This window comes from Venturia canescens, chromosome 2 (genome assembly GCF_019457755.1).
Source record: "Venturia canescens isolate UGA chromosome 2, ASM1945775v1, whole genome shotgun sequence".
Lineage (NCBI taxonomy): Eukaryota > Metazoa > Arthropoda > Insecta > Hymenoptera > Ichneumonidae > Venturia > Venturia canescens.
Genome location: NC_057422.1, coordinates 5014764 through 5029158, shown reverse-complemented (window position 1 = coordinate 5029158; position 14395 = coordinate 5014764). Strand labels below are relative to the sequence as shown.

General features: G+C 39.4%; 2 protein-coding genes and 1 long non-coding RNA gene across 10 annotated transcripts; 2 read left to right on the top strand and 1 right to left on the bottom strand.

The window, feature by feature from the left end:
• Positions 1-144: 144 nt before the first annotated feature.
• On the top strand, positions 145-2673 carry LOC122405794 (protein BCCIP homolog). The gene is made up of 3 exons (XM_043410771.1): positions 145-358; positions 971-1225; positions 1661-2673. The coding sequence occupies exons 1-3, from the start codon at positions 251-253 to the stop codon at positions 2192-2194; spliced, it is 897 nt and encodes a 298-aa protein (XP_043266706.1). The 5' UTR covers positions 145-250; the 3' UTR covers positions 2195-2673.
• Positions 2674-2939: 266 nt separating this feature from the next.
• LOC122405783 (shootin-1-like) lies at positions 2940-13523 on the bottom strand. Of its 8 annotated transcripts, none has more exons than XM_043410748.1 (9): positions 13162-13523; positions 7967-8618; positions 6380-6493; positions 6154-6248; positions 5341-5797; positions 4784-4929; positions 4150-4702; positions 4000-4058; positions 2940-3316 (listed from the first exon to the last, which is right to left on the bottom strand). In XM_043410748.1, exons 2-9 carry the CDS (start codon positions 8550-8552, stop codon positions 3170-3172), a joined length of 2157 nt encoding a protein of 718 aa, XP_043266683.1. In that variant the 5' UTR covers positions 8553-8618; positions 13162-13523; the 3' UTR covers positions 2940-3169. The 8 variants fall into 8 exon arrangements, with proteins under 8 accessions (XP_043266683.1, XP_043266684.1, XP_043266682.1 ...); XM_043410749.1 differs by lacking the exon at positions 13162-13523 and adding an exon at positions 12431-13038; XM_043410747.1 differs by lacking the exon at positions 13162-13523 and adding an exon at positions 9414-10463.
• On the top strand, positions 4658-6046 carry LOC122405798 (uncharacterized). The gene is made up of 2 exons (XR_006259824.1): positions 4658-4766; positions 5616-6046. It is a non-coding gene; the product is annotated as an uncharacterized lncRNA (long non-coding RNA).
• Positions 13524-14395: the final 872 nt, after the last annotated feature.

Here is a 14395-nt window from a genome sequence, read left to right as displayed (position 1 = left end):
TGTTGATCGAACGTTATTCATTAATGTTTCCTTGGTTATCAATCGTCGATAGTCGTCTCGATGTTATATCGTCGTCGCAGCAGCAGAGAGAGAACAGTGTTCGACTGGCGTCTGGCGTACACAGGCGGAAACAGGAATATATATAGCGGCGTAATCTGCAGTGAAAAGACAGTAGACAGTAGAGAAACGCGTGTGTCAAAGCCAACAGTTCGGCAGTAATCAGTCAAAACTCTCTGGTTTGTAGAAAATCATGGCGGCTCCGGTGAAAAAACGTGAGGTCGATGAAGCGACTAAAGACAACGATGCTGAACCGATGAGTAGTGACGATAATGAAGATGAAGTGGACGACGAACAACAGGTGCGTTTTTGTTATTGTGATTTACTTTTCTACAACATGGTCAATTGATAGAACCTGGGCGTCGCCACGAACATAACCTTAATGGTATATGCGGCGACTTTTGCTTATTGGTCATGTGTTATACTCATGACTTTCGGTTTAAGCAGATTTTTTGTTTTAAATACTATTTTAAAGGTCCTTACGAAAATTTGGGAGAAGAAAGCAGAGTTTCTGAGTATTATCGGTCGTTTCAATTTCATTGCACAATCGAACGTAATTTACATAGTGCGGTTATAGTATTGTGTGGACAAGTGCATGTCGATATTTCGGGTCGCCGGCTGTCTGGGGCCTATTTACATTTATGTACAGATTTACAGCGATTTTAAAGATATTGTGTCGTTACGTGAAAATGAAGAGATTTCCATGAAAATTCACGAGCAATGGAATAATTACAGAGAAAAAAAAAGTTTGTAAAATTTGGGACTCAATTAGGGATCCAACTTTGAAGAATTTGTTAGATAACAAAAGTTCTAACTAGAATTGGGTTTTTAAAAGCCCAACCTATCAAACGTTGTATGTCTTATATGAATTTATTAATAACTTGAGATTCCAATATGCTTCTGTGTATCACAGGGAATGGAAATACAAGTTGATTTTGAGGGAAGAAATCCACAGGACAATGATTTTCATGGAATAAAGACTCTGCTGCAACAATTGTTCCTGAAAGCGCACATAGATCTTGGAACTCTCACGGATATAATAATTTCTCAAAATTATGTTGGTTCTGTAGTCAAGCAGTCGGATGATGGCAACACATCTGATGACGATGAGAGTGACGTTAACGATGTTTTTGGTATTACTACCGTCGTCAATGTTTCGTCAACACAGGTAATTCTCAACCATTCTAAAACAATCTTAAGGTTTACTTGAATTAGTTATTCAACTACATTCATATTCACAAGTTAGAAATGTAAAAACTTGGTGGGTCACAGGAAAAAGTTCAATATAAAATCCAGTTTCGAAAATAACAGTGCTAGTAACGTTTCTTCATACCGGGTTCCAATTTTTTAGTTGCTTTCTTTTAAAAACCAATACTCAAAATCTAAGTTTTTGCATGGCCAACTTCATCATGTGTTCTTTTGCAACTGGGTATTTCGAGAATAGAATCAGAGAAGGTTTACAGGTATTGCAAAAAATGTGAAATTGTTATTTACTTTTCACAAGATATAAAGGTGCAAGACAGCAATTTTAATGATCACAGTTTTTGCATATTAATTATAATTCTTAGGATGAGCTTATTCAATAGATTTATTTTATTTTCAGCACAATCCGTGTATATCGCAGCTCAGAGATTTACTATGTCAATTGGCGAGTGAACATGGCACCGATGCTACAAATGCCATCGTAAAAACGGTGCTCGAGAAAGGTGCCCTGGGGTTGCTGATAAACGAGCGTTTCGTCAACATTCCTGCCCAAATATCCGTGCCGCTTCTTGAAAATTTACTAGCTGAAATGGATCGCGCCACACGCAAGAACATGGCTTTCAAATTCGATTATTACATCCTTATTTGCAAATTATACAAATACGCGGAGGGCCAAAGCGGCAAGAAACGGAAGAACAAGAAAAAATCGGTGAACGAGGATCCCGATATTTTATGGAGTAACCCAGAAGAAGAGGTGCTCGCCGAAAACGCTTATTGCTCGTTCGAGTTTTCCGTTGAAAAAGATTCGGACAGTGCTTTATCCGGCAATTGGACTGAGGGCGACGCTGAAATGGTCCCGTACAGACGAGTCCTTATCCTCGAAGCACCCAAACTTCGCTCCAGCCTCGATGAGATAAAGCGTCTCGTATCTTAACCAGCTTTATTCCCATGCGAAACGATTTAGCTATACACATATTTTTTAAATATATACTACCGTTCAAAAATCTGAACGTAGCCTGAGTTTTTCTTAAAAGTTAGAAAATGTTTTTTACTCGAACAGAAATTCATAAAAATAATCGATCAATGAGAACGTTATTAATAAATAACGTTAAAGTAACGTAATCTCGCTCTTGAACGAGTAAAATTTGTATTCAAAATCGAATGGTAGATCGACCCAACGACGTGAGTGCAAGACATGCGGATATTTTCAGTTCAGCGAAATTTCTAAAGCTCGAATTGAAAAATTGAATAATTATACCCAATTGATCAGTTTAAATGATGAAAAATGAGATCATCCGGTGAAAAAAAGATACACCGATCTGACATCGCAAGAAAGTTTCGTTTGAATTGTTTGTTAATTTGTTGTATTGTGTTGAATATATTAATAAAAAATTTAATATTGAGTTCCATCAATATCTGGTAACATCGCTGGGGGTGATAAAGAATTTAGTCGACGTTATTCAAATAATTGATACAAAATTATTCATCTATTAACGCTACGTTCAGATTTAAAATGGTAGTGTATTTATACCGGAACAACGCGAACGTTCGTTAGGACTTAAGACTGGATAAGAAAAAACGTTCCTCATACCTCATTTGTAAAAGCTTTTCGCGCAGCGCAAACGAAAGTGTATAATTACTCGAGATTTCGCATCATCGTGAGTCATTACTCGTAGCCATCAACGTGTACCAAGCTTTTTTAATAATATATCTATATATTATATAACAATATAATTCTTACAAAATATGAATGCGATCATTGTGGGTGAACGATTATGAAAATGCAACGTAAAACTTCATCCTGCACTTCGGTTCGACAATTTGTTCTTTCGTCGCTCTAAACGTTTGGCGTTTTTCGGTATGCGATGCTTCAACGATTGTTTCGTATTCGACTGTCTTCTTGATACTGTTACGTCGATAAATCGGTAAATTTGAAGGATTGTCTGATTGGTTTCGCTCTTCGTCTCATCGTTCCCAGGATGTTGAGCATTTCCGAGACTGCTGGCGATGCATTCTCGGCTTCTTGTCGTCGTTTTTTCTCCTCTTCTCTCTGCTTCTGGAAAAGAAACACAAAATTTTTGTTTTAATTGGTAAGAAAGTGGATTAACGTTTGTAAGGAATTGGGCGGAATCTTGATAATTCTCCATTTCCATTCAAACAGCATAAAGGAAACAAGTTACTCAGCCGCAAGGAAAATAGAATAAAGAATCCAAATTTGAATCTTGCTCATTGTTCCTGTCTACTGGCAGAAAGCAGGCACATTGAAAAAACAGACAATCTGGATAAAGCGAAAAGAATGCAATCTAAATATTCCTTGCTCTTTCATATTAATTTGTTACAACCACAATTTACAAGAATTTTGAAGTCAAACAAGAACATATGATAGCTCAACCATCATTCCGGAATGTATAAATTCAGGAATGTCTTTGAACGTAGTAGTTTGGCTACATTTTTTCTCGAAATATCAGTAATACGCGAAGAAAAAAAGGAACTGTATAAAAACACAGCAAGGTTTTATGTACATCAATTTTTTAAGGAAGATTTAGCCCACATAGCAACGTAAGAGGGTTGACTTAGTATCGCGTCTCGAGCCCGATATATTTTTTCAGAAAAAAAAATATTTTGAGAAAGTAGTATTGGGGATTCGCTTTCTATTTTTTTGTCTGCATGCACGTCTCTGATTCCATGGATTTATGGCTCATAAACAATGTTTTATCGTTGAAACAAGTTTATACTTACATCAGTTTGTTTCAAGGTGAATCGTCCACCTTTAATCTGGTTTATTATATCGTCAATGGCTGTGAAGATAAAAAAAGTGTTTGAATTTCCACAGGACTGCGTGAGTGGCAATGAAGAAGCAGCGATAAATCGGGATCATTTGGAAAATACCTGGCTGTTGAGGCACGGCAAGAGTTTTTTTGGGATTTATGCCAAGGATGTTCTCCATGTCGGAAACTGCATTGGCAGTTTGTTCTCCTGAGCTCATTCTTTCTCGTGTGGCAAGTCGTATCGAGGCAAGAGCATTGGGCGAGGAAACGAACTTGGATGGTGGTGGAGGTGGCGGAGGAGGCGGTGGCGGAGGTATGAAAACCGGTGGATTTTGCAATTCAATAATTTTCTCTTCCAATTTACGAATAACCTCTTCCATCTGTTTGACTGTATTTTCAGCTCGCTCAGCCCGTTCGACAACCATTTCGAGCTCGGATTCGGCGAGTTTCAATTTCTCTTCGACGATTTCGAACTCAAGATTCGCTTCTTTTTCCTCCAATTTTTCTTCGAGTGCTTGAATCTGAGATTGATGGTCCTGATGTTCCTCTTCGAGCAACCTCTTGAGAGATTCCACTTCCTGGAGAACGGTCAACAGACGACCGTTTGGGTCCTCGCTTATCTCCGCCATCAATAGAGCGCTCTGGTGCGCCAAAACGTTACGCTCTTTTTGCACCTGCAATATTTCAAGGAGGATTTCAGCAGTGTTACTATTTCTTTGGCAAAATTCAATTTTTGAGGTAAGAAAAATATTCACCCTGTCCGCCTCCATCTTCATCACTTTGGCTCGCTCTCTTTCACCATCACATTGTGTTTTTAGCGCTTGTACTTCTTCCGCCACCATTCTACTCACACGTTCCATATTTTCTTTGTGCACCTTCAGCTCTCGAAGTTTGTGTTCATCTGTCGGAAAGTAAAATCGTTATTTATAGAGAGTAAGACATAAAAATCCGTTGGAGAAAAGCGTTTCAGATTTGTTCTTTCAAATTATAAAGACTGTCGAGGCACATTTCTCGAAATTTTACCTCGATCTTAGTCGAGATAAGAGAACGATTGAAGAGATAAGAGAGTGCTATAATTTTTGAGTTTCGTATACGGGGTGTCTTGCTACGAAGCTCTTCCGGTAATTCGAATAGTTTCGCGTACTCTTTTTGGATCTGATTCACTCAGGACGCGATGGAGCAAAAAATTGATTAAACTTTGTGATTGAATTTCATTGAATTTGTGCAGTTTGACAATCAAGCTCATTAATAGAGAAATAGTCATCACTTTTTTTCCATCCGTAAATTTTCTGGTTAAAATAAATTTTTGTACCATTGTTTCTTAATGCGCGTTCCTCGTCTAATTGAGCCGATAGCAAGGCCGCTTGTTCCTGGGCTTCGAATTCTTGAAGCCTCGCAGAGTTCAGTTCCGTCTGAAGTCGAGCGACTTCCTGACTGAGTTCTGCAATAGTTTGAATTACATGTAAAATAGAAGGACTGATGTATAAGAATATGGTCAATACTCTAGACGAATGAATAGTATTTATAGAAGTTTTCAAAGCAAATATTAGCAAGATTAAAAGTAGAATTGAAATATTTGGTTTGCAGGTGAAAAATTGCAACCACGTACCCCGGACAGTCTCTCTCAATTCTTCGATGTCAGCGTCCGAATTAGCGTCGACTTCGTCCGAAAATTCGACGTCCGTTTGCGAGTCATCGGGACGTGACTGAATGAATTGCTGCACAAGAACCTGCGAGCGTCTCTTCAGCTCACGATTTTGCTTGTACCACTGCGATCAAAATACGACGTTACATGAATCGTGGTTTAATAATCGTGATCTAATTTCTTAGAAAGTCGCGTCGCCGCAGATTTTTTCATTTTTAAGTTTCAGACTTGAAGACAGATTGGAAAGAATCCAAAACTTGACACCATCGAAAACCAAGATATTTTTCGAGTTCCCTTGAACTCTGAACTCGTTTTGGTATAAGTCGTTGAGGTCTTTTCGAATAAAATAAAAATTAAACGGTTGGTCATTCAATCTGGCACATCCTGTACAGTGGACAGTTCTTACGAACTGCGATAAAAGGCTCGCGAACGTCTTGACAGTAATTCGAGTCCCAACAATATATCCGAACCAAGACTTACCTGAGACGCTTGTTGCATCGCCTTGTGCATAGCACCAGTCTCGACGTCATACTGTCGTTTGAGCTGTTCGTACTCTTTGCAAACTGCCTCCGAGACTATCAAATGAATAAAAATAAAAATACTAATTGATATTTTTTTAACGGTCGGACACTCCCGTGTAATTAGACGCGAATGCTAACAATTCAGTGCTCGAGTTATCTTCGAGTCTCTTTATTTCCATATTTACCTGTACGCAATTTGTGCAATTTTCTATCTTTGTCTTCCGACTGTAGATGTAACGATTCATTTTCCTTCTGCAATTGCCTGCACTTCCGTTGTAGATCAGTTTGCTCTCGAATAGCTGGAAAAAAATTCTTTTTAATGTGTCTAACTTATTGCAATTTTCAAAATTGAAAAGATTCGTGAGATTCAAATCGATGGGTCAAGTTTTTCTAGATCGAAAGAAAAGTATTTCAATCGTTATCGCTCATTGTTCGGCAAGTCTATAAGAGCACAAAAAGAAAAAAATATTCACTGAGCCCCCCCCCCCCCCCCCCCCCCCAGTGACAACGTCGAAACGTTAAACACAAACGCCCCGTGAATGCCAGATTGCCCTACGCGGACTGTGCGAGTAGAGCGTTTTTCTCGAAACTTTTCTCTACGCTACAACGAGTCCAACTCGAAGAGTTTTCAATTACTTTGAAATCCACTTTTCCTTCAAATTCGAAATCGTTTTTTCAAGCAATATTGGTACATTTCCTTTGGAAATTCGTTCATAAATGCTCGATGAAACAAACTCCCCATAAAAACGCGTACTCCGTTCAGTTCTATGGAACAATGTTCAAATCTTTCCGATCTTTCGGAATTCTTCGACCTCTTGGCAATGTTTTGACGTTCTTATATTTTTCCTCACACCTTCATCTCATGAATCCTGTGAAGATTTTTTTTTTTCAAACACGAAAAAGATCGACATTTTATGCATTTTCTCAACAAGAAAAAAAGATCCTCGCAGAGTCTTAGACACTGAACATAAAAAACTTGTTTCGATGACTCATTAAGTAGTTTTAAATATTTCCAGACGAAAGATCGTATATTTTTGATAATCAGTTAAGACGATCATTGTTGAATACAAATGATGGGCGATTACAATCGATACCCTTGTAAATCATGTTCAATCGGGACCGGTATAAAATCACGTTTTCGCTCGCATATATCGTTTACTAAAATCTCTTGCGATGTGGTTTCGCACGAGTGTGCGTAACGTAGGCATGAATGAATCACGATCCGGCACGCGAGGGGCAAGGTCCGCGTGGGGGCAAAGCACATTGGGCGTGCTCTGATCAAGAGACGTTGGAACGTGAGGCTCGGTGATCCTCAAAACGTCGTCATAAATCCGTCCGTACTCGGCGAGCCAGCCTCACGTACTTGGACATTATATTACACTGATTAATGTCAAATTTACGACCGGTGGTTGTCATTTGCGATTTGGAAAAAAAAAAAAAAACATGAATAACAAACGTTCCAAGGTGTCGATCATCGATGAAGAAAGGGCCACGGATCGAAAAATAAATTTCAAACTTTGCCACAGGCTTTTCCGTTCGGAGATCAAGATCGTTGAGATTCGGACAGAAATAAAGTTTCCCAGTTTCACGTGTACGATATTCCAACTGCAATCATTATTTTATAAAATTCACATGCGACTTTATGTACGAAGAATTTTTCATGTGCTTCAAACATTTTTCGGTGCCTCGAGTCTCAACATTCGATCTGCCTTTTTCGTGTTTCTATTAAAACAGCTGTCTAGTCAAAGATCCAAGAATAAAAAGAGATTTACCAGCTTCTGATTTTTGGAGTAGAGATTTTCTGATTCGTTCAGATTCTTCGTATTTACTTTTCCATCGTGCGTCCGATGACAACGAGCTATTGGTTCTGTTCAATTTCGAATATTCATAACTATTTCTTTTGACAGGTGAGGATAACGGAGAGGTGGTCGTCGACGTGTGGAGTCTGTCATCGTGATGGGAATTGTGGCGTAGAAAGGAGGGACCGATCGGAGAATCGTTGTTTCCATTGTTATTGACGCCAAGAGGACTTTGAGGCTTGTTGCTGAGTTTCATTAGTGACGGCTGATGATTCACCGAGTCTTGGAGTTTTTCGAACGAGGCTCTCTGAGCGGCGACTGAAATTCTGCTGTTTCTTCCGACGATATTAGCCTCGCCGAAACGTTTGACAGAACCATTCTGTTGCTGCTGCTGCTGCTGCTGCTGCAGCTTCACGAGACTCGGAATCTTTGGAATTGGAATGTGTGAGTGATTCCCATTGTTTACCGCGCTCGGTGACAGTACCCTGGACTGAGAGGTCTCCATTGGGTTACTTTGCAGCACTATCTTCAGCTCGCTCTTGTTCATTTCTGTGCGCATGTGTATCCGTTTTTTTGTATTCGCCACTCGTGAATTCCTACGACATGAGCTCACGCTCGTTGTTACCTGTTATTAGAGGCACAGAAAAAGCATTCGATAAAATAACAGACATTGTTGTACGACGAAACTATTAATTTCATCTGAAAGCAGTGAAAGCTAGAAAAATGCTTGTAATCAAGGAAACTTTGTGACGTTACAATTATGTAGTTTCTAGGATCAAATTTCTTTTCTAATGTCCATTGTAACCCGGAAGTGGCGCATGAGAAAGTACAAAATATGAGTATTCGCAGACGAGAATGATTTCAGCGTTGCATCGAGGCTTTCGCGGTTCGCATATTTACATATTTATACAAAATGCGATGTAACATCTTCAGTTTTCATTTTGATGCACAACAGATGTGCAGCCTTCTAAAAACAGCCTCGGTAAACGGCCCGAAATAAAAAAACTCTACTGTGCATCGGTGAGAGCGAGTGCTCGCAACTGCGAATAGAAACGGAAGCTCCAGGACGAGATAGAAATACATAACACTCAGGGTTAATAACTTTGGGAAATTCTAAAAATAAGATCATTCCGTGTGGTGCATCGGCAAGTTCAACCCCCCCGGGAGCAACGTATGAGGCTGAACGGCAATCGTCTTCACTCGGGGGACCCAAACAAACGGATCTTTTACGACTGGAGATGCACGTACAGCACGCTTGTGCCGGCGCGAAACTCGAGTAACCTCTGCACCGAAAGTATCGGACAGCGAGTTTTAACGGACGTTCTTTCGGGACGGTTGTTTAGAGACGGAAATAATCCGTGTCACTGATCACTGGAGTATTTTCATTTTTCAAGCTTGAGCCGTTCACTGTTTTACTCACTTAAACGACGAATTCATCGGTTCGCGAAACTCGATACATTCCTATCGCGCACTCCGTTTTTCTCGATTTTATCGCGTCACAGTTTACGGCACGTCATCGAGCCAATTTGTTTAATTACTGTTCTTTATTTTGCTCCAGTTTGTCAGCGAAATCGGGACGCGCCCACGCCGCACGATCCTCCCTCCTGAGCAGCCGATCGGAGAATGCGTCTTAATTTCTCCAGCTACGTGTGGAGCACCCCGCCGCTGTGAGATCTGACAGCGAGAAGGGAGAGGCCCCTCTCGATGGAAAGTTCGGAGTGAGCAAGATTCTGAAAAGCAGAAAGACCGAGGGAGAGGGCACGAGCCTGAGAAGACGGAGAACGTGCTGCAACGGCGACGAATTCTCCGCTACGAATCCTCGAGTACGCTGTGCTCGCACTCGCACCGCCTCTCGCGCGCTCCTTCGAATCTCCGGTCCACCAGCCTTCGCGTCACCTTAAACGAGTTGCTCAACCTCCTCGACGGATTCGATTATTATGATTCTCCGCACGGTTAACTGCGAATCGCGGTACTGCAATCGTGCCTTCTGTTGTACGAGGTTTTCTCTCCAGGCTCACCATTTTTTCCATACCAATCATGGAATTTACAAAAGAAACGATATTTATTGGAATAGAGCAAGTGCTGCTTCGATCGGGACTCGATACCGAAAACTCAATATTTCACCGGCAATGTTCGGATAACTTAGAAGGGTGGATCACGAAATAAAAATAATCAGAATTTGATCAAATTCGGTTATAACATTCTTTCGCATCAAGTACACAAATACCATTTTTTTCAAATTTTTTTACCACGTGGTTATCTCATTATTGAGTGTACAATCGAAGTTCTTATGCACGAGATCTACAACTGTGAACTCTATGCTTATACACGTGAACTTTAGTGTTCGATTACTCGAGAGCTTGTGGTAGAAAAATCTAAGCGAATTTATACTGTCTTACTAATTTTTAAAGAATATATTTACCAAATTTTATGAAATTCTTAATATTTTTAACATGGTTTAGCGTGGCAACATTGTATCGTCGCGATCCACCCTCCTTAATAATCGAATTCACCGTTTATTTTTATTAAACATCAATAGAAATCGCGGAGGAAGTTCAGCGAGAAGAAAATATCTCGAAACCTAGTCGTTTCTCATTCAAGTTTTATTTGAACTTTCAAAAAACCGTATTTGCTTAAATTCCGGATGAAAAACCCCCAAACGCTGACTCACAAACGCGGAGCTGCCATTTTCTATACAATTATCTTCCCACGAAGATTTGGGGTACAGGAAAGTCTCGAATTTTTCGTTCTCATTGAATAAAATCGATAAACTCTCGGATCACACGTCCGTTTGAGTGATGATTCATTCGATAGTAAACCAAAAATCGTGTGGCCACGATAACAACCGTACCGACAAATAGAAAGATAACTTTCATAAAAAATATTACTATTGTGATGTGAGCAAGTCCACCGACTTCTATTTTATATAATCGCAGTATATTACTTTGTATCATTTATGAGAAAACTTGAATTTGCGTTGTGTCTGATGAATCACTGTGAACACGACGGGCAAGTGCGTAATTTTCCGGACTTGGTTTAATTATTCTCGTTCTCAGGAGAAAGTAGATTCAAGGTGACGACTCTGAAAATCTTCACGAAGTTTGACGAAAATCACGATACGCAAAATCGCATGGGAGGCCAAATAATTATATTTATTTTGAGCCCGGAATTGCGTTAATTAACGAGAAGGTTAATATCCTGCTGAAAATATTTCTTGAAAATTTCTCGATTGTCTGAAGCGCAGTTGAGTGTGCGCTCAATTGTCATGAATCTACCTGTACATGTGCTGCATACGCTGTTTTCGAAGGCGAGAGTTGTGTATGCGATTGGTATCTCTGTGACTCCGAGCGCCTGTACAACCTCCGATTGTCGCAATGCTCGTGTGTGCAATGCAGTTTGTTTTAATGGGAGGTTTGCATAAATAGTGACGTCATCGCGGTCGTTTTCACCTTGATATCTCAATTGCAATTTGATAGCTGTATTAATCGAGTGAGCAGGTTTTGCATTTGTTTTTTTTTTCGTGTCTCACGACAAAGCTCTAAAATCGTGATTTTGCATTTTCCCATTACAGCGAATAAAGTCATATTCGAGTTGAATGCTTCGCGTATATAAGCTAGGAGCGAATTCAGTTTCGTTTTTTCATCAAGATCGTCCGGGTGTTCGATACGTTTTTGCTTCTTCGTAACAAAAAAAATTGTAGACTATTTCAAATGAAGGATTTTGTGTTTGTATGCGACTCAAAATCGATCTAAAATCGATGTGCACCGGGGACAGATGTTCATAGATTGATTCGGAACATTCGTCACGAAGAATTTTATTGATGGTTTTACCCTGATCAAGTATGACGAATACCTCTTGCCGCAAAACCGCGACATTATAATAATACGCTCCACCGTGTACATGTCCCCTTAAGGTCTCACCGCACGCATTTTAATACGCTGGTGTACTTGAATTTAAAGGTTATAGCAACATAAAACAATATACCGAGAGGTAAATTTCGTCGCTTCGTTTCTGCTGCGTAGACGAATATTTTCGACAACAGTTACAACTTAAAAATCTAATATTCCTGGATCCCAGTTGCTATGGAATTATTTTCATGCTACGTTGGGCAATACTTCGAAAAACAAAAAACGTTCGAAACAGTTTAGTAAATAATCGTTGTTTTGTTCTCGATGAAAGACAAAAGCGTGTGCTGTTGGTTGACGTTCTGCATGATTTTCCACCGAGATGGATAATCTTTTAGTTTTTCAATGCTATCCTCATCACTTCGTTGGCCACTAAATATTTACGAACGATCAAGAAAACGGAAGAAGCGAATATCGAGCATAACGTTTGATATTTTTTTTTATCACTCGCGCACGTCTCACGTTCTTTGCTGTCAGTAAAAAAAATGCACTGTTTGCGTGGAATCACAATTGAATTTTTTCGAGAACTAACCTCATTGTCGTCGCAAAAGTCACATTTATATTGTCTGCTTAACGCCGATTTGTGGTCTGGAATGCCCGATATATACGCACAGCGATCGTGAGTGGTGAAACCTACGTTCGTCAAACTCGTCTGCTCTGGTTGTTATCGTGAATTTGAGTCATCGACAAATATTGGAGCAAACTGGTGGAGGCGAGAAATTTCCGAGTGCGAATTAATTATTTTTTCGCTCTCGTCGCGTTTTTTTTTCTCTACTCGTCGAAAATTGTATCATAAAAGTTCGTTCTCGGGGCCTCTGAGACCTCGCAGCTATACACGCAAATGTAAAGAATTTAACTTCGTATTTCGCTCACTCGCACTTTCTCCGTATGGAAAAAACAGGTTTTTTGTCTCTCGCGCGGGATTGAAAGACGACGGGCTGAGGCAATTTATCCTTATCGAGATTGCGGATGAAAGAAGCGAAAGTGATTTCTCCGGGTGTATTCGTTCAATTCGTTATTTATATATGGGAACGAATGATTTAAGATTACAGCACATCCCACTCGCCAACGCGCTCTCAATTCTCAATCTACCGATGAGGAACTCCTCCGAGATACATTCAACTCGGCCACGCATATGTGTGGACTGAAGTATTGAATACTCGCCGAACTCAACGTACCAGATAAACGCGTTTATACTTTCACGCGCATAACCAAACTTTTATTCTCTGTTTATATGATTCTTTGTTTGTTTTCTCGACTCACCACTACTCCAGAGGCCCTGTACGTCTCTCCCACGTGCTTTTTGATCTACCAATGCCTCTCGCGAGTACAACTCCACGCTCGTTGGAATATAAACGATTAGAAAAAACTTGGAATTTTCGTCTGAAACGTCTTCTCCGATATCGTATCTACACTCGTTTTAAACGCACTCGAAGAAAAAACCTTCCGACTCGCTGTTTTCACCATAAATACTTTTCGAACATTTCGAAGAGTACGTTTACTCGAAAACACGTATTTCGATCGTTCGTAATGTTTTTTTTTTCGAACATTCGTCAACACGCGTTTGATCCCCTTCAACTGCGCTTTCTCAACTGTTTTAAAATTGTTATAAATTCGCTTCATTGTCTCGCATTATTCCCCCCTACTTTATTGTCTCGTTATGAGAGACTCGAGAAATTCGTGAGTCATATATGCGCTAGCTGACCCCCGTCGTCTTGGTTTCTCTCGCCTCGTTGAAACGCGTCATCAGCTAAATTCCTTCACAGAACCGTAGCTACCAACCGGCCTCACGAAGCCTCTGTTCCAGGATACTTCCAGGAAATGAACTTGATATTACACACTTTGTTGCTAAAGAAATTTACCCGTGTCCGACGAACTGAAGATTTTATAACGGAAAAATAAGAGAAGGAGGATTATTTTTGTATCATAACACAATTTATTCAACCGTAAAGCAAAACCATTTTATTTCTGAATAAATTCTTTATTTCTCTTTGATTTTCCCTGTTATGATTTTCCATATAAATTCATGACATTTTTTAAAACGACGAGATCATTAAAAAAGAACATTTTGCAAGATATTTTTTTGACACCTGCGTATATTTATTTTGTATACAAATTTTATAGATTACACGTTGTAATGATCGATTCTTTTTATGAAATAATCTTCATAAAAGTTTCTTTGTAAATACATACGATAAATTCAACATTCTCGTAAAATGGAAGGCAGATTAGAGGGTTATCGGAATTCATTTATTTTTTATGAATAACGAACGATGGAATTTCCACAAATGTAAATATAGGTGAATTTCATTTGTTTTCATTTGTATTCACGATATTTGTACCAGTATCTAATAATAGCGAAAGAAAATTTGAAGGTTAAGTAGAGGTGAATTTCTATTTGCGCTAGAAAGGCACGACTCTATAATTGTGCTATTAAAATATTACAAAAAGTTGTTGAAAATCGAAATATTTTGAATTCATACTCCAAATAAATGTC